General features: G+C 39.6%; 1 protein-coding gene across 2 annotated transcripts in view; it reads right to left on the bottom strand.

Moving 5' to 3' along the window:
- Positions 1–1,268: 1,268 nt before the first annotated feature.
- The window catches only part of LOC127419092 (ectoderm-neural cortex protein 1), a 56,236-nt gene continuing 38,125 nt past the window's right edge, over positions 1,269–19,379 (bottom strand). Inside the window, exons 1-4 of one of the 2 annotated variants that reach the window (XM_051660212.1) lie at positions 16,985–17,271; positions 14,746–15,045; positions 12,965–14,489; positions 1,269–5,624 (exon numbers count right to left, since the gene is read on the bottom strand). In XM_051660212.1, the coding sequence (XP_051516172.1) occupies positions 13,008–14,489; positions 14,746–15,039 (1,776 nt within the window). In that variant the 5' untranslated portion in view covers positions 15,040–15,045; positions 16,985–17,271 and the 3' untranslated portion in view covers positions 1,269–5,624; positions 12,965–13,007. Of the gene's footprint in view, positions 5,625–12,960; positions 14,490–14,745; positions 15,046–16,984; positions 17,272–19,379 lie in introns of those variants that run through there. The other variant, XM_051660202.1, reaches the window with a different exon arrangement.

Below are 19,379 nucleotides of genomic sequence, written 5' to 3'. Positions count from 1 at the left end.
TATTACAAATGTCACTGTTTTATTCTATTACATGAATACTTTTAAAGCTACTCGTTATTCAGCCAAAAGTAGTGAGTGGTTTTCTTGTTTCCTTGTTACTGTTGTTTGATTAATAACCTTTATATGACATGGCATACTAGATAGTGCTCAATTCGGTTATGTGCACCCTTCAAGTCCAACATTTTGATGCAAATACGCATTTTGTCCCACTGTTCACGTTCACTTTAGACCAAACCGACTGCGTTTACATTAATGCCTCACCTAGAATTATTAAGTGTATTTGGCCATTTAGGCACATGTAAAGCGCACAAACATTAGCCTCCTGTCAATCAAACAGAAGGCAGCTACAGATGTCAAGAAATAAAATCTAGATTAACCAACCAGTGGTGCATCGCAATCGATGTAATGAACACCCCTGGTCTTGGTGTAGAACATAGACTAAGTATAGAAAATTACTCAAAAGATATTGAGGATATCTCTTTTTTTTTTTTTTTTTTTTCAGATAAACATCAAGATTGCTTTATCGCCTAGCCCTATTGATAACATTGCCTTAATCTCTCACATCAACCCAATAATCTCAGTGATAGCTAAATTACAGGCTACATTTTAGACACACAGAATCTAGAAAGCAGAAATATGAAATTTACCTAGATATGTTTCTTAAAATTGCTGATATCTGGCTTGAGCAAGTTAAACTCACATGACACAGTCAAGCAACTGGCCTTTTTCACTGCGAAAATCCCTTTCAGGGGCGGCCGTGATGTTCAAGTGTTGAAATGTGTTTGAGGCATCCTCCGCATCCACTACAGTTGGCGCCAGATCTGCAGCTGCTATTCAAGTTTTTTACGTGTGATTTGATTTGACGGGAGTCACGAGACTCCAATCATGTTGATAGATAAAAATAAAATCAGGACAGGGAAGTAGCGAACACAGACGGTGGGAAAATAGTGCATTAAAAGTACAGGTACAGCACTTAAAATGTACTCAAGTATACAATTTTAAAACTACTTAAAAAAATACAATTCCTGGGAAAAACTAATTAATTACAGTAACGTGAGTATTTGTAATTCGTTAATTTTTTTACAAAATAAAATCAGTGATAATGAAAGGCAGTACTACTATGATGTATAAATACTTAATTTAATTTTTTCATGCTGCAGTAAGAAAAATCTCATAATGACTATCCATTTCTGCATAGTGGTAAAGAGAATTGAGATTACTATGCACAACTGTTATGAAAATAATGTCACAATGATAAAACCTTACTGGTCATTAAACTAGGCTTCATTTTATATATGCAAATTATAATTTATTTGTATCTTTTGATTTTTAATTGAAATAGGACCAGGAAATGTTCTTGACAAATTTTTTTTTTTTTTTTTTTTGTCACTTAACCACAGTGATGGGGTAGGAAAACGGAGAAACCCAAATAAAAATATTTTTATATCGATCAAGAGGAAAAACTCTTATCTTTATTAAGCCATGAATTTCACATTGTGAAAAAATAACTTGTACAAAATAATGTTAACCGCTGTGGTTGAGTTAAAATATTAATACATTAATAGAGAATACACAATACAACAAATATCGTAATGGAAAAATAAACATGACATCCACATAAACGACAGTACAGCCCAACATTGACAGTGTTTTAGCAATGTGTCTGTTTGTGAAGGTATGCAGCATTTGAGTTCTCAAGGCACACAAACCTAAGAGTCACTTCCGAATCAATGTTCCACTTGAGCAGGAGAGAAGGAAGAGGGAGGAAGGGCAAAAGAGTAAGAGGGAGAGAAAAAAGAAAAACAAAACACTATACTTTTACTAGTTCAAATGGTAGAGGGGACCAATGATTGTTCACTATTGCTGCAGCAGATGAATGGAGTCCTCTGATGGGCTGGAGGTCAGAGTTTGCGGGGAGGGGGGTAGATGGTGGGTTGTTAGACCCCTAAAGGCCAAAGACAACATGGTTAGAAAGATTCTCCTGAAACTGCTCATCTGGGAGGGTTTCTAGAAGGAATGTGAACCCCTCACTACCATTTTTCTTTTTCTCTCTTGCTGTGTGGATATAGGGCTTTACTTTAGATGGCACACTTGCGGTTACGCTGACCTGCTGTGTCGCTGTGCAGTGGAACAACATAGAATATTATATTCTTAATGTCCATTAATGTAAAGCTATATAGTTTGTTTGCGACCAGCATGAAGAACAGTGTTGTAACAGCAGCTTTAGCATAGCAAACTGCCAGTGGCGTTTTTCAACCTAACCAAAACCTTTGTTTTGTCTCCATTTGTCACTGTGTTCCTCTGAAATTAATATTTCAACAGACTGATCATATATGCAGTGTGTCTGGCACTGGCATTAAAGCACTATGGTCTTTGCCCTTATGTAGACATCGCTTTTTTAGTAATTTTGAGACCTTTGGGATTTAGCTTATTCATTCTAAACACCACTGTGGTCACCATTAAATCTATACTACTGAACTCACAGCATTTTCTTACTCAGCATTTTTGTAGTTTTCCAGTAAAAAAAATACAATAATTACACACACGCAAACACTTTATTAGGAACACTATGGTCCTAATAAAGTGCTCGAAGTGGTCTTCTGCTGTTGAAGCCCATCTGCCTCAAGGTTTGATGTGTTGAGAATTCTGAGACGCTGTTCTGCTCACTATAATTGTACAGAGTGGTTATCGGAGATCCGTAGCCTTTCTGTCAGCTCGAACCAGTCTGGCCATTCTCCATTGACCTCTCTCATCAAAAAGGTGTTTCTGTCCGTAGAAATGCCACTCAGTGGATGTTTTTTTGTTTGATACCATTCGGAGTAAACTCTAGAGACTGTTGTGCGTAGAAATCTCAGGAGATCAGCAGTTACAGAAATACTTAAACCAGCCCATCTGGCACCAACAATCATGCCATGGTTGAAATCACTGAGATCACATTTTTCCCCATTGTGATGGTCCATGTGAACATATATACAGATCCATAAAACAAGATAAGCAAAATTACATAAAATATAAAGTCTTGTTTTCAGATATATCTAATAAAAATGTTTTAGGTTTATACCAGGAACAAAAACAAACTATTTGCCAATTGGGTAAGCAAAACAAAATCAATTTAAAGGGAAAACAATGTTATCTTTCTTACCTCATTTTTCTTTTTCTTTGTTTGAAGCATAAACCTTACTAAATTTAGTTACAATTTTTTTTTTTACAAATAAGACTTAATATCTTGGCAGTTTTGCTTCCAGTAAACTGATCTTTTAAAAGAATTAGTTTTTTTTCCCCACTGGAAAGACTAAAATACAGAGTAAGAAAATAACTTTTTTGCAGCGCACCTGATGAAATATAGCATATTTTCAACTAGCATAGTTGCAAGCTGTAACAGGTGGAGGCTGCAACAAAACCAAGCTCTGCAGAGAAGTATCAACATTTTTTTTTTTTTTTTTAACCACAGTCAGTAGTAACTAACATCCAGCGAGGTGACTGTGTTATATTCAGAATCCAATCATACTGCTAACAATGCTTCCACTGACTGTCCCTTTAAGTTCAGTGTACAGAGTTACGGCATGCTAGTGACAGTTCCAGCTGTTTGGAGAGCAGCTGCGGATGTCACATTCCTCAGATAGCTCTACAGGTTCCTTACAACCAACAGCGATCCAGCACTGACAGAGTGATTGATGCAAGGCAGGGTTAGAGAGGGTGCATACTGGACTGAGTTTGGCATGGGGTCACGGAGCACTGGTTGAACCCACTTGTCAGGGGCAACAAACTATGCTAACATTGTAGTCTGGTTATTAGTAGTTAAATCACAATTTTTTATATAGAGTTTTGTGGTTAAATTATATCGTCTAATACCACAAACATTTGACGTGTGATTAAATACTGATTGTTAAAGTACACCAGAAGTTTTGCTAAACATAATTTAGGTACAGCAAGAACATTATTTGAAGTATGTGGACCATTGTGAATTTTGTTGATTTGTCTAGTGTGCAGAAACAGTCTAATTCTGATTATCATCCAGTCCCAATAAGTTGTGTGAATGCCTCCCCCATACCACCCTGGGTAATATGAACCAGTGACAATCATTCAGCCCATTCTTATCCTGTCAACGACCTATGACCCCCAAGCCTCCCTGTTTTTGATCAGATGAGCAAGGGACTCAAGCGTTCGCTGACCACTACAAATTCCACCCGCTCAGTCAAAATTACCTTCCCTAAATGTGCAAAAGGACAGCAGGAACAGAGCATATTGGGCTATGCGCGGTACAAAAACCTGGCGACTTTCAAACATCCAAACATGTACGCAAGCAGAAAAATAAATAAAGAATATAAACAAAATATTAATACACAGTGGATAAAACAAAAGCCTTAAAAAAACCATCATAAATTAAAGACAATTATTAGACACTGAAATATTTTAAGACAACCAGTTTCTTGAACCTTTCCTTTAAATTTACAGTTCAGGTTTTTCCTGTTGTTGTTGCCATAGAGACTGCATTCCCTTACAGGGTGACGAAATGACACCTTTCTCACTCTCCTTCTGTCGTTCACGTTTACTGTGACTGTATGTGCTTAGAATAGTACAGGCAAAACCGCAAAGCAGATGTTTCTCACACAACTCAACGAGCCTCTTGCAGGAGAAACTTTAAACACCAGTTAATCAGTCCATTGAAGGTATTAATGTAAGGATAATGTTTGTTGGTTGTTACTTGTCGTCATCAGAGGGTATGCTCACACTGTTTGTTTTGAAAGGGGTGGGGGTATGATAGTGTATTGTGGGAAGGGGGCTGAGTGGGGTCAGTTGGGTTTTCACTCAGACTAACATGCCGTGACATGCCTCTCCCGTACTCACTTAGTCACATATACACAGCTGGTGTGTGTACCTTGGGACACTCTGTACCCTTGTCCATTTTCACACCAAGGTAAGGTCTGTTCATCAGGAACAGTCCAGCATCAATCTGTCTTCCTCCTACAGAGGTGTGAAGGACAGATACGTAAAAAAATGCTTGCTCAAACCAGCAAAATCGTAAGTTTATCGTCGTCCATTAAGAGTCAATATAATGCCTCAGCATCTCATTCTGAGCAGAATCCATTTTTAAGATAACCATGGGAGAAGAGAAGGTAGATGCATAACAGGAAATGAGGTACCTGTCCAAAAGTGGGAGTTTTTAATCCTCCAATCATGCGTTGAGTCTAATGTTGATCTCCGAATCAAATGCTTTCACTCGTCCTTCATGCAGTATACAAATTTAGACAGGCATAGGAGTCTATTTTAGCTTGCATGGCATCAGCATTGTACAAAGTCAAAATACACAAATGTGGGGAACAAAAATGATAGTTATGCTGGTTATGATGGAAATACGCTGGAAGTAGACTGGTCTTGTAGGACACATTGCAGCTCTTTTGGTTTAAGGTGAAGCCCATGTTCTGATACTCCACAAAATATAGGTATGACATATACTTGAAACATCAGAAGTTCAAACATTTTGGTGCACTTGCAGCAGAAAAAGCTTTGTGACTGGACATCACACACATTAAGATCTTCATAACTTTGCACAGAAGGGTTATAGTGCATTTCTTCACAGTTCGAATCCAGTAGACAGTAACGACAAAGGGATACAAGAAAATCTGTGGAGAAAGACAAAGATCAATTAAAATCATTTTAAAATAACAGAGGTTATTTTCCTTATATGCTATTTCTGAAAGCCAAATTAAATCAATGTAATACCTAGAATGATAAACACTCACAAAACTTCTCATGTGTAATCCACATATTCACATCTACACTCACTTCCTTCCAAAATACAGTTTAGGAAAGAATAACATGTCTCAAAAGTAAAAGTCCAGACACTGACCCTGACCATTTGTTCCTGCTCTTTTCTTTTTCCCTTGAGAAGAAACAAAGGAGATTACAGACCAGACCCTCACACCTGTTCAACAGCAGATATAGGCCAAAGACATTACACACATAGAGGTCTGCCCTCTCTTGAATACTGCATTCAGTCAAATCACTGAATTTTCTCTTTGGCTTTGACTCTCTAGCCATTTTATAGCCCCAAGCTTCAGAAAGTCACGATATCCATTTCTAGTCATATCTTCACTATTGCTCTCACTCAGAGCCTCTAGCTTAAATGAAAGAAAAATAAAATGAAGGCGCTTTGAGATCAAAAGTACCCCAGAGCATACAAATCAAGTTTATGTACGTTTTCCCTCTCCATCGCTCTCTCTTCCTTACCTAACTCCAACTTCCTTCCATTAAATTATGCATACAGTTCATACAAATGACTGTAAAGGGCAACAGAGCCTTGCAGTTATGGAAGAATCGTTTGCAGATTAAAACCCACTCAAACAGAAGCCCAAAAGACTGAAAGGGAGCAATACTAAATCCATCCCTCCATCGATCCAGGAGGCAGTTAGGTGTAGATTCTACAGAGCTGCTTTTGAAGACAAAATGTTCACTGAACCATGTTACTCTGTCTAAACCAGCATGGAGCTGATGGTGAATGAACAGCTTAGACTAGACTAATGACCTCCCTCCACTCCCACACCAGCCTGACATTAACACACATGCACATGTATGTGCAGCTTGCGCACACACAGACACAATGTAACCAGAGTTAGACGTGCTTGAAGGGTGTGTAATCTATTTTTGATTAGAAGCATCTTACAAGCTTGTGAAACAATGTGTCCATGTTTTGTGGGTACAATATTTCCATTATAAATGTCAAACAAGAAAGGAGAAACTTAACAGAATTAAACAAATCCCACATTTCAGACTCTAAAGTGCTGGAGATAAAGGCTGTTGGCAATCTTTGAAGCCAAACAATGGACCCTTTTCACATTTTCGGGATGGGAACAGTAAAAAAAAAAAAAATCCACGATTACAGTTCCACAACTTTCAGAGTTTGACAGTCAGAAGAGAGAAAGATGTGACCGACTCAGCAGCTGTATTTGAAACACTATTGCAGCAGTGTTTTTTTATTATTAATGTCAGGGTGATATAACAAAGTATAGTGATATAAATGCACAAAATATTTTTCAAAGTTTGCAAAATTGGTGCTGCTAAATAAAGGCGTAAACATTTCGGTCTGTGAAGAGAGTCTCACACACATACTAGTGCATTGATGTTTGTCATTTCAAACAAGTGTTATTTTAGTGTAATGCAGTACATCTGTGAAGAACATTACTAAACCTTTACAGAGTTCAAGAACACCAAAAGGTTCATAGAAGAAAAAAAAAAAAAAAAAAAAGAAAAAAAAATTACAGATAAAGAGCAGTGTGTCTGTGTACGAAGGAAAGGGAGGAATTCTGTAGCCAGATGCATTCCCATGGGAGGAGCAGGAGTTTGAATGTGAGAAGACAGCCGCTAGGAGAGCCAGAGTGAGGCTGAAAATCTTTGTTTACCCTCCATCCTCCCCCCTCAGTCTTCTATCTCTCCTCCCACTCCTCTGGCCAGCAGTGAGACCTCTCATTGTTAGTAGGAAGGAAGCTTGCTTAGAACACTAAGGTCACCAAGATTTTAAGCGAAGCTAAATGCTCCAAGACAGGGAGTCAAGAATTTAATGTGTGTGTAGGACAGCCTCAGTTTTTGCTTTGCAGTGACGAGGGTTCACGTTAAGTGTTCATTTTGTTTAGTCTACTGTCCTGGTGTTCACTTTATCCAGTCAATTTTGGTTCATTCAGTATTTACTGGTTATCTTGTTCCTTCACCAGTCAGATCACCTGCCATTTAGGGAGATGAGAAAATAATGTATAAAATATTAATATCATTCTACCAGGCAGTGATAAATCTCTAAATGTTTGGTTGTACTATCACTCAGTGCTTTTTCAGAAGGGAAAATACAAAATCAATAAATCTCCCCCCATTTCTCAATCATCTTATATGGATACTCTACTTCAGTGGTTCCCAAACTTTTTACAGTGGTGCATGTTTTAACTTAACATATCACTGTTGTTACAGCTGGTAGCACATCCTGAGCAGGTAGCACAGATTGTCAGAACACCGGCCGACTTCGAGCATTGTGGGTAAGTATTTGTGCAATTGCATGGTCAGCTCAAGGTGCTTTGTCACATTTGACACTAACTACGTTTCCATCCAAGGATTTTTTGCAATAACATAAGATTTTTGTGCTTTGCGCATCAAAATTAAGCTGATGGAAAATTTTACAAGTGTCGACATTTTTCCGTTTAACTCTAGCGCATAAACCATGTCGATACTTTAAATGTTGTGAAAAACTGGTTTGGAAACACTTTGTCGAGAAAATTGGCATTAATGCAAAAACGTAGTGTCACGACAGAATTTGCCCCAGTCGTTAGCCTGTGTTAATCATGATGACAAGGTATAGGATCCTTGAAAGCCAATTTATTGTACATGATTATGGATTGATCTTAACGGCATATACACTATATTGCCAAAAGTATTCGCTCATCTGCCTTTAGACGCATATGAACTTAAGTGACATCCCATTCTTAATCCATAGGGTTTAATATGACGTCGGCCCACCCTTTGCAGCTATAACAGCTTCAACTCTTCTGGGAAGGCTTTCCACAAGATTTAGGAGTGTGTTTATGGGAATTTTTGACCATTCTTTCAGAAGCGCATTTGTGAGGTCAGACACTGATGTTGGACGAGAAGGCCTGGCTCGCAGTCTTTGCTCTAATTCATCCCAAAGGTGCTCTATCGGGTTGAGGTCAGGACTCTGTGCAGGCCAGTCAAGTTCTTCCACACCAAACTCGCTCATCCATGTCTTTATGGACCTTGCTTTGTGCACTGGTGCGCAGTCATGTTGGAACAGGAAGGGGCCATCCCCAAACTGTTCCCACAATGTTGGGAGCATGGAATTGTCCAAAATCTCTTGGTATGCTGAAGCATTCAGAGTTCCTTTCACTGGAACTAAGGGGCCAAGCCCAGCTCCTGAAAAACAACCCCACACCATAATCCCCCCTCCACCAAACTTCACAGTTGGCACAATGCAGTCAGCCAAGTACCGTTCTCCTGGCAACCGCCAAACCCAGACTCGTCCATCAGATTGCCAGATGGAGAAGCGTGATTCGTCACTCCAGAGAACGCGTCTCCACTGCTCTAGAGTCCAGTGGCGGCGTGCTTTACACCACTGCATCCGATGCTTTGCATTGCACTTGGTGATGTATGGCTTGGATGCAGCTGCTCGGCCATGGAAACCCATTCCATGAAGCTCTCTACGCACTGTTCTTGAGCTAATCTGAAGGCCACATGAACTCTGGAGGTCTGTAGCGATTGACTCTGCAGAAAGTTGGCGACCTCTGCGCACTATGCGCCTCAGCATCCGCTGACCCCGCTCTGTCATTTTACGTGGCCTACCACTTCGTGGCTGAGTTGCTGTCATTCCCAATCGCTTCCACTTTGTTATAATACCACTGACAGTTGACTGTGGAATATTTAGTAGCGAGGAAATTTCACGACTGGACTTGTTGCACAGGTGGCATCCTATCACAGTACCACGCTGGAATTCACTGAGCTCCTGAGAGCGGCCCATTCTTTCACAAATGTTTGTAGAAGCAGTCTGCATGCCTAGGTGCTTCATTTTATGCACCTGTGGCCATGGAAGTGATTGGAACACCTGAATTCAATTATTTGGATGGGTGAGCGAATACTTTTGGCAATATAGTGTATATCCGATGCTGTAAACATGACACATCCAGGAGTGCCAACACAAATCTTGTATCACGCACATCGACAAGTGCACGGAGAACAAATGAATGGCCACTGTTTGCGATTAATCATGGTAGACATCCATTTATTCATTAAAGTTGCTTTTCCACACCATTCAAAATAATAGAAGGCAGTCATGGAATTAGTCCACAATACAAAAAACATTTCTATGCACAAAGATGTTTTAAATTAAAAATAAATACACAATACTAGGAGAAAATAATCACTGTGCTTTTTTGGAACACTAACATAGCCCAATTATATTAACTTTTTGTTTATACTTTTGAAACAAATACCGGCAAAATTCCCTGTATTAAATTAATTACCAAATCAAAAAAAAATATTTTTAGACCTATATATGCCTTTTCTTTACACAAACTTAAATTAGCCTTATCCCGTTCCGCAGACAAAAAAAGTCAGCTGAATGACACTTTTTCAAGACTATAAACTATCTGAACTATTTGTCCAATGCGGAGTTCACTTTCAGAATACGACCTTTTGAACATTTTAAAACTTAAATATTTTAAATCTAACCTGCTTTACCTCAGTTCACATTTGCTGAGCTTTTTCAGAAAATGTAAATTGCATTATGACGCTAAAATTAATTTTAGATAAAAGTTCAGTTGGTCGTTAAAAGTTGCTGGACAAATATGCTGGACATAATGCAGTTTTGATGGTGATGCTTTAGGTGATTGTTCAAAATAGCCTACTGAATATCAGGAATGTATCATATGTAAACCCTGATATTACACCGCATCAGTTTTTCTTTAATAGCTGTGCACACAACATATACACATCAATGGATGGTCCTTATACTAAGACCAAAAGTTTCCCCTCACTACTTGGTGCAGGTTGCCAGCTTGAACAGGACCATTAATATTTGCTTTCGGGTCGGAACCGGTGGCAACCTGCGATAGGCGCAACATCAGGACCGATATTACGGTCCCATCAGAAGGGCAACTGTTCCTTTTTGATTGCAATTCCTCTTCTGATTGCATTTGTGAAATTAAAATGACAGTAAGCTGGCTAATTTCAATGAATTGTCTCAATACTCCCCATTTTACCAAAACTTGAGGGGAAAAGAATTGGGGACATCTGGGAGGCGAATTAGCGATAAATACACATTTCTGTATGGAAACGGCTTAAGGGCAGATTTCTTTTGCGATAAACCAAAACTTATGCGACAAAGTGTTTTAGGCATGACGTCATCATGCACAACATTTTTATCGATAAAAGGCCATTTGAATGGAAACAGGCAGAAGACAGCAAATTTCGAAGGTTGAGCTCATTTGCTGAAGAAACATCATGCAACAATGTAAAAACAGGTCTCTAGCGTGCAAGCAAATATGAGTGAACATTATTGTATGTGAATGTGGAAAATTATTTGGCCACACCGGATGTCTGACACCTGTCATTAAAGCTTATGAACTTACGGTATACCATCACAATCAAAACTCCCTATGCATCCAACCTTAAATACAAATTATGTTTTTAAACCGTGAAAAAACACATGTTGGGGTTCAACATGTTGTGCATTCCGAGATGCTATTCTGCTCACTACAATTGTACAGAGTGGTTATAGTAGTTACCGTAGCCTTTCTGTCAGCTCGAACCAGTCTGGTCATTCTCCTCTGAACTCTCACATCAACAAGACGTTTCCATGCGCAGAACTGCCACTCACTGGATGTTTTTGGCACCATTCTGAGTAAAATCTAGAGACTGTTGTGTGCGAAAATCCCAGGGGATCAGCAGTTACAGAAATACTCAACCCAGCCCGTCCGGCACCAACATGGCAGATCCATTTTTTCTCCCAAAACTAGCATGCTGCTTATTTCAACACTCTTCATCCAATAATTCTCCAACCACCCAGTTTCTCACTCTCTCGTCATCATCTGCCCCAACTCTTTTCCCTCCTTCCTCCACCCTTAGACAAATTTCCCCCTCAGGAACAATAAACATCTTCTATTCTGCTTCAATTACCCCCTGTGCAACACCCCTTTATGCCATAACTCATTCAGCTCTACTGCAAGCCAATGCTCAGAACACATACAAACATGGATCTAAATTTTACATGTGAAAATTTGCATGTGCCCATGCACACATTGAAATTTAGATGTAGCCTTTAGCATAGCACTTGATCTTTTAGTAGGTGTGTGGGATATCTACTCTGACATCTGAATCTCTGGTTTTAAGACCAAGGCTCCGAATTCTCTGAAGCAAGGATGCCACTCTCTCTCTCTCTCTCCAAGTCTGGAAGCTGATCAGATACAGCAGAGTCTCCCTGTCAGCCAGAGCAGACACACGCACAAACACACACATGCATCACTTGGCATATCACTGCTGAGAGGAAGATAATGGAAAGCCTGATGCCCTTTTCCATTGCAGTCCTGCTATGAACCAAGCCTGTTTTCTTGGAGACTGGGCAAGGCTCAATGCTTAATAGCCAGTATTTTCTGGACTCTGCACAACAATCTTTGTTGAACTGGCCTCAGGAGACATGACATCTAGCAACCAATTATAAAACTTGCTTTGAAAACACAACGTTATCGATTTGTGAAATGTTGAGATGTGTGAATTTTGGACCCATCTACATAACATAAGAGTCTCCTTAATGTGCTAAAACAGGGAAAACTAAGAGAGGAAAGACTGAGGAACAGATCGATGAGAAATCAGATTGTGCATATGGTGATGAGCTGGTTGAGATTCATAGCATGCTTCCTAGTCTGTTTTAGCAGTCAAAGAATAAAAATCTTAATTGCTCAATCAATATTTAATTTGGCACTGATATTAATAAGGTTCTTTTAAATCTAGATTCAGTGTGCATATATACGAACAAACAAGGATCTATGTAAAATTGCACACAAGACTTTTTCCCCAATGTGTAAGCAAGCTTAAAGAGGGCAATGTGCATGCTAACTGCAAAGTTGGAATTTATCCAATTAGAGTAAAAAGAATAGTTCAGGGAAACAGACAATTAACAAATATCATCTTAACAGGTTCATTACCTTGATGCATCCAATTAAACGCTGCCTCAAATTCCCTGGCATTCCTAGGATAAATTCTCTCAAAATGCATTTTCAGTTCCTACAAGCACAACTACCTCTAACTGTGCTCATAGCCACTTTTGGATAGAACATAAACAATGACGTGATTTTCTGTATTAATTTCTATAATATGGTCCATTAAATAAAACCGAGACAGACCCGGAGACATAAAAGGCTTTCTAGCCCATGATCTATAATTGGACCAAAAAAAAATAAATAAAAATCTGACCTGCCTCTTAGGAATACTAGGGTCACACAGGTGAGTACAGACGTGCATTAGGCTGGGAGGTGTTTCCAGGTGCTGACAAAGGCAGTGGGGATTAAGGAATAAGGTACGGTAGTTATGCTGTTCCAGGCATCCAATGTGGGGTCATAGCAGTCTAGTGTTTTACAGCGCTGTGTACCAAAGTAGCCACCAACTACATAAAGTTTATTTCCAGAGGCCACCGCCTGGCAACTCATTCGTTTCGCTGTAACATCTCCCACCTTGGTCCACTGATGAGAGTCGCTGCTGAATTTGTATGCAGAGCAAGCGGAGAATTCGGTGTCACCCCCCATTACAAAGATCTGGTTTCCGAGAACAGCAGCTGCAGTGTAGCGCCATGGTTGTGGGCAGGAAGCTGGGACGGTCCATCGATTTTCAGAAGGATCGTAGCACTGAACTTTAGGTAGCTTGTCATGGGCCACACTTGTCCCTCCAAAGGCAAACAACTTGAGCTTTACACTGACAACAGCTGCATTGCTTACTCCCTCTCGTAGCGGTGCTACCATACTCCACTTGTTAGCAACTGGGTCAAACTGCTCTACCTGCTTCAAGGACACAGATGGTGAAGCAGGCAGACAGCCAGTGGCAGCTGTGTGACCTCCGACAACATACAAGCAGTGGCGTAACTCTGCTGATCCATGACCGAAACGTGCTATCAGCATTGGAGCTGCTTTGGACCATTCTTCATGTAATGTATCATAAACCCAAACGTCCTTAGACACACCGTTCTCCGAGCCCCGGCCCCCCGTCACATACACTTTGCAGCCAATTGCGCAGGCACTGAACTCCTTGCGTGGGCTGGGGATGTCTGCCTTTGGAATGATCTCTTTGGCCTTCTGATCCACCAGATAGAGCTTGTCACACATAAATGTGGGGCCACCAAGCAGGAAAAGGGCATGACTGGTCTTTCGAGGCCGCGCACAAGGACTGTTGACGACGCCATCATTTTGCAAGATGCGCAATTTGCAGCGGATGGCCTCATCAACTAGCTCTTTGCTTTTGGCTTGTGCGATGATGAGCTCCTCTGTGGAGACATTCTCCATGAGAAAGATGGCAGGCAGGAGAGCCAGACGCACGGTACGCAGCAGCTCTGGAAGGTCACAGTGCCTCCTCTCAAGATCATAGTTCACCCAGTTGAGCGCCGACTCGTAGACCAGACGCTCGTCCTCTGTTTCAAGCTCCTCGTGTGCCAGCAGTTGGATCAGCATGTCCTTGGGCAGCTGTAGAAACTCTTCAGTCTTGCAGATAGCAGGAAAATTGCCGAGACACATGCTCCAGGACAGCTGAAACAGCTGGGTGCACTGGTGGGCATCGGAGAGCAGCAGCATACCCAGGCAGTTGGATGGGTGGAGGTTCTTCTCGAGAAACTCGGCACAGGCATCTCGGATGTCCTGAAACTCCAGCATGTCACCTGCCTCAAGCAGAGACTCTGCATTCTCCTCGTTTATTATCACTCTTGATGAGTATGCATAGTCCAGAAGGAGCTCCAACACCTAGTGCATGTGAAGTAAAAACAAAAGGGTTGCCTAATTGAAATGGAGAAAAAACAATGTTCTTGCATACTACGGTGGCTTCGTTTTAAAAAAAATAAGCCTGGTTATTGGTAAAGGTAAATAAACCTGGTAACATCTATGGCTTTGTTTCCAAAAAATACAGAGCTACTTTGAGGTATAAGCAGCTTTCTTCAATCAATCATTTAATGTACCTTCATTTTTTGTGTCAAATTAAAATTTAAAACTACAACAATACCTCAGGATGAATTGAGTCCCTGAAGTCCACTTCACCATCCTGACTCTCTCTCAGCCCTCCGCTGAACATGGCCTCAAAATAGCGGCTGCAGGCGGCCAGCACAGCCCTGTGGCATGGAAAAGAGCGGTTTCCTGCATGAAGCAGAACATCAGTGAAGAGCCTCTGCTGACGAAGAGCATTCAGGTGCATTAGCACATTGTCAGCATATGAGGACTTGTGGAACAGGTAGATGTTCATAGAGCCCATGCTAGCACGAGACTTGCGGTTCTCGTGGACACAGACAGACATTTTCATTGAATCCTGCAAAGGAGAAAAGTCAACATCAAAACATCAGACATGCACACATGACACACACAACTCTGTTGAAACATTAAATAGATATCACAAAAGGTTTGATATTTGCCAAATGTAAGCTTTATCAGAAGTAATGTGACAACCAGATGATTAATTCACACTGAAAATTAAATGTGAAAGATTGAGGACATTAAGCCAAGTAGACATTAGCATGATGCAGGGCTTTGAACAGCCCTTCAGTTGTTTATTGCAGATGACTGACACTGTTTTATACAGTGACATGATCAATATCAGCAAAATCCATGAAGAGTGCACCAAACCTCAATAAAGGCAGAGAAAGATGATGTAATCTTGCAAACACAACATAAAACCCAGTGGAAGCCTCTCTGATGTCTAGCCGACTGGAATGTGAACATTTGCAAGGGAGTCTAATCATTACCAGGTGTTCAAAAGGCGGACGGATAAGGAGGAGGGAAATCGGGAGGAGAAAAAAAAAAAAAAAAAAAAACTTCTGGAAGTTAACACCCCTGCCTGCAATTTACTATGGAAAAAATGAACAGAGTTGAGCACCAGGCACACAGTCAACACCAAGTGTGTCAATGTCACCGGCTGCCATCTGGTCGCCTATATGGTGCACATTCAAATCCAATCAGTTTGAATTTCTATGTAACCGATACACATTTCCTGGTCCCTGCCGGCTGTCAACATCCCTCCGGGGAGGATTTAATTGCGTTTCCGCTAATGCTGTGCGGAGGCAAAATGTTGTTCCGAACCGAGCTAAACACATTAAAGACACACAAGCAATGGTGATGTATCACATCTAATTCATTTACATTGGCTACAGCTGTGAAGTAAATGAACCAGGAACCCTCTGCTGACACTGCCAATTAATTACTTCACAATGCAGTTCTGTAAAATAGCAATGTTCTATGAATATCACATTTCAACCGTTTGAATAAAGCACAATAATCATTTGCAAAAAAAAAAAAAAACCGAAATGACAACATTAGTAGGCTATAAACATCTGCTTGTCAAATATAATTTTAGTCTGTGTCAACAGACCTTACAGATATCAATTTTGATTGATGACAGATCAACAATGCCATTGGTGCAAATCAGACTGAAAACATTTCTTTGCCTTGAATTCACAGACTGAACAATGTGCAGCACTGTTCTGTTTGTACTGCATTGGAAGAACATTTGAATGTATTACATTTTTATAATTTATAAATTATTAAAAAAAAAATTAAATAAATTGTTCTTTCAATAATACTTAATCACTCCACAAACAAAAGGCACTTGCATGCGCGCGCATATATATATTTTATATATATATATATATATATATATATATATATATATATATCACACACACACACACACACACACACACACACACACACACACATATATACATATACACACATAATTAGTTTCTTCTGATCTAACTTATGTACTACTCCAGCTGTCCTGTTACGATTAGAACTTAACAGTGCGACACTGTGGATATTGTTGGCTTTTGTACGACGAATTGCTTATGTTCCTCATTTTGTAAGTAGCTTTGGAGAAAAGCGTCTGCTAAATGATGGATGTAAAAGTAACATTTTTTAATTCGAATTATATCTTGTTCTTACATGATTTTAAGACTGTCTATATCTTTATTTGTTCCTTCTCTTTATCATTTCCATGTAAAGCACTACAAGTAACAATTGTGTATGAAATGTACTACACAAATAAACGCGCCTTGCCATGCCATTGACATATCACTTGTAAAATGTCAAGAACAAATATGGGTCTAACGCTAAACAAACCTTTAAAAGAAGGCAAAGGGTGGCTAATAACAAACACAGGAAAGACGACTTTTCCATGTAATGAAAGATATGGTCGGCCATATGATGCCTAAAGAATGCACTTGCACATATATAAATGTGTATATACATGTTACCTGTTCAGTAGCAATAAGGGCTTCAGTTCCGTCTGCTTTGGCCCTCGAACATGCCACACCGCGACGGGAACACAACACACAAACCGGCGGCGCTGGACGCGTGGATAAACCGCAAAACAAAGGAAATGTAATTTTAATAAATAAATAAATAAAATTAACGTCCGCAACTTACTGATACGATCTGGTAGATTTCGGCCGAATTACATAGAAAGCATCTGAGCTGCTCTATCTTCGTGAATATGGTTCCTAAAATACGCTGCCTCGTATCGACATGCAGCTTTCTGCTCCTCCACCGCTCATACAGGTCTAATAGTGAACAGCTGAGGGGTGTGAACCGCTTTAAGAAGAGAAAGAAAGAGAGGCGGAGCGCTACTGTTCTTTAAGAAGAAGGCGAGAGGAGATTGATAAACTGGCGTGCAAGATGAGGAGATGCGTTTGTGACGCTCATTTAATGAAATAATAATGGGATTTTAGACATATCACCATGGGGATTTCTGTGTATTAAAATAATTTTAAATAATTTCGTGAATTACTGCATAACGCCCCATTAATAGTACTGCATCAATTAGGTAAAATTACAGCTTCGGTCACAAGTCACTTTCATTGTTGTCGAAAAATGTGCAAATAAATGTGAATTTTTTGCATAATATCACGTTATAATATGTAGGCACCTCTAAATTGCCTAAAGGTGAAAGTTGTCATGTAGTGGTTTATTGGGAATTTTTAATCAAACTGCAATTAACAGTCCAGCCTAAAGTTTGTTCCTCATTGGTACATTAGTATGAGATACAGTGACATTGAATTTTAATTTATGGAACAATATCGCCCCCTGCTGAACAAAAGATGCTGTTTCATTAAATTTGATCTGAATAGAACTTATTCAGAGCAGCTCCATATTTTATTTTGGACAGAAAGAAAACGAGACTGTGAGGGATATACTTACTCTATTCAGTTGGTTGTACTGTTGTTTGAATTGGTATTGATCGTTCAGCTGACAAAACATTGGGGGAAAAAAACATATTTCAAAATAAATAAATATTATAATTTTCCTATGTATGCTTCATAGTGATGCCTTAAACTCCCATTGGGGAGAGAAAGGATGAAGAACAATAAGACTACCTGCAAGCAGAAATGATCAGGGATAAGCCCTGCAACTATTCAGTAGGCACATGACTCTGGTAAGAAATCTGTTTTTTCATTGAAACCTGTTTGGTTGTAAAGAGTAGCAACTCTAGTTTCATTTGATATGTCGCTTTGAAACATTTGTGTGACCCCGTTAAAGTGAGGCCTTGGATGAACAAAGATAATCGTGCTTTAAAGCAGTCTTGTAGGAAAGCAGAAAGAATATGGAGGAAAACCGAGCTAGAGGTAAACTGTAGTATTCTGAAAGAAAAAACTGCCAGTGTATAACAAAAGTTTTCATACTGCGAGACGGATACTTTTTTCTAAGATCATTACTGAGAATAGTGGAAACTCTAGAGTTTTATTCTCAAGGGTGTAGAATTGTCTTGAACATTGGGGGGGGGGGGGGGGGATAATCAAACATCAAGACATTAGTAGAACAGCTAATAAGCTTGGTGACACACCCCATAGCAGTCGTACTACTTTTAAACGTTTTACCAGCATCTCGCATATAAACCTTCGTGAGATTATAGCTCAAACATCCTCCTCCACTTGCGCTCTCAATCTCAATCCAATCCCTAGCAATTTCCTCAAGAATGTATATGTCTCCCTCTATTCTAAAGATAATTAACACTTCACTAGACACAGGTATCTTTCCCATGCTTTTAAGACTACGGTAGTGAAGCCTTCATTAAAGAAACAAAATCTAGATGAAAACATCCTAAATAATTACAGGCCTATATCCAACTTACCTTTTATGAGCAAAGTCCTTGAGACCTTACTTAATGAGAACAGTATTTTAGAGAAGTTCCAGTCTGGTTACAGTACAGAAATGGACTTAGTCAAAATAGTAAATGATCTCAGATGTGCCACTGACTTGAATAAAGTAGCAATTCTTATTCTCTTAAATTTAAGCTCAGCATTTGACACCATCGACCAAACTATTTTAATCAATCGTCTTGAAAAATGGATCAGTCTATCAAATAGAGCTTTAAACTGGTTTCGATCCTAATATATGTTACTGTTAGAAAATGTAATATTAGTCTGGGTGATCATGAATCTGTGGAGCATGACTTGCCGTTTTGTATTGCACAAGGAAGCTGTCTTGGTCCACTGCTATTTTCCTTATATATGCTTCCGTTAGGCTACATCATTAATGAATTCAATATATGTTTCCATAGCTATGCAGATGATACACAATTATACATTTCTGTTGAACCAACTGACCCACATGGCCTATTGTCTCTGACTGCCTGTATTACACAATAGATGA

Source organism: Myxocyprinus asiaticus, chromosome 3 (assembly GCF_019703515.2).
Source record: "Myxocyprinus asiaticus isolate MX2 ecotype Aquarium Trade chromosome 3, UBuf_Myxa_2, whole genome shotgun sequence".
Taxonomy (NCBI): Eukaryota; Metazoa; Chordata; class Actinopteri; order Cypriniformes; family Catostomidae; genus Myxocyprinus; species Myxocyprinus asiaticus.
This window is presented reverse-complemented; position numbering and strand designations above follow the sequence as displayed.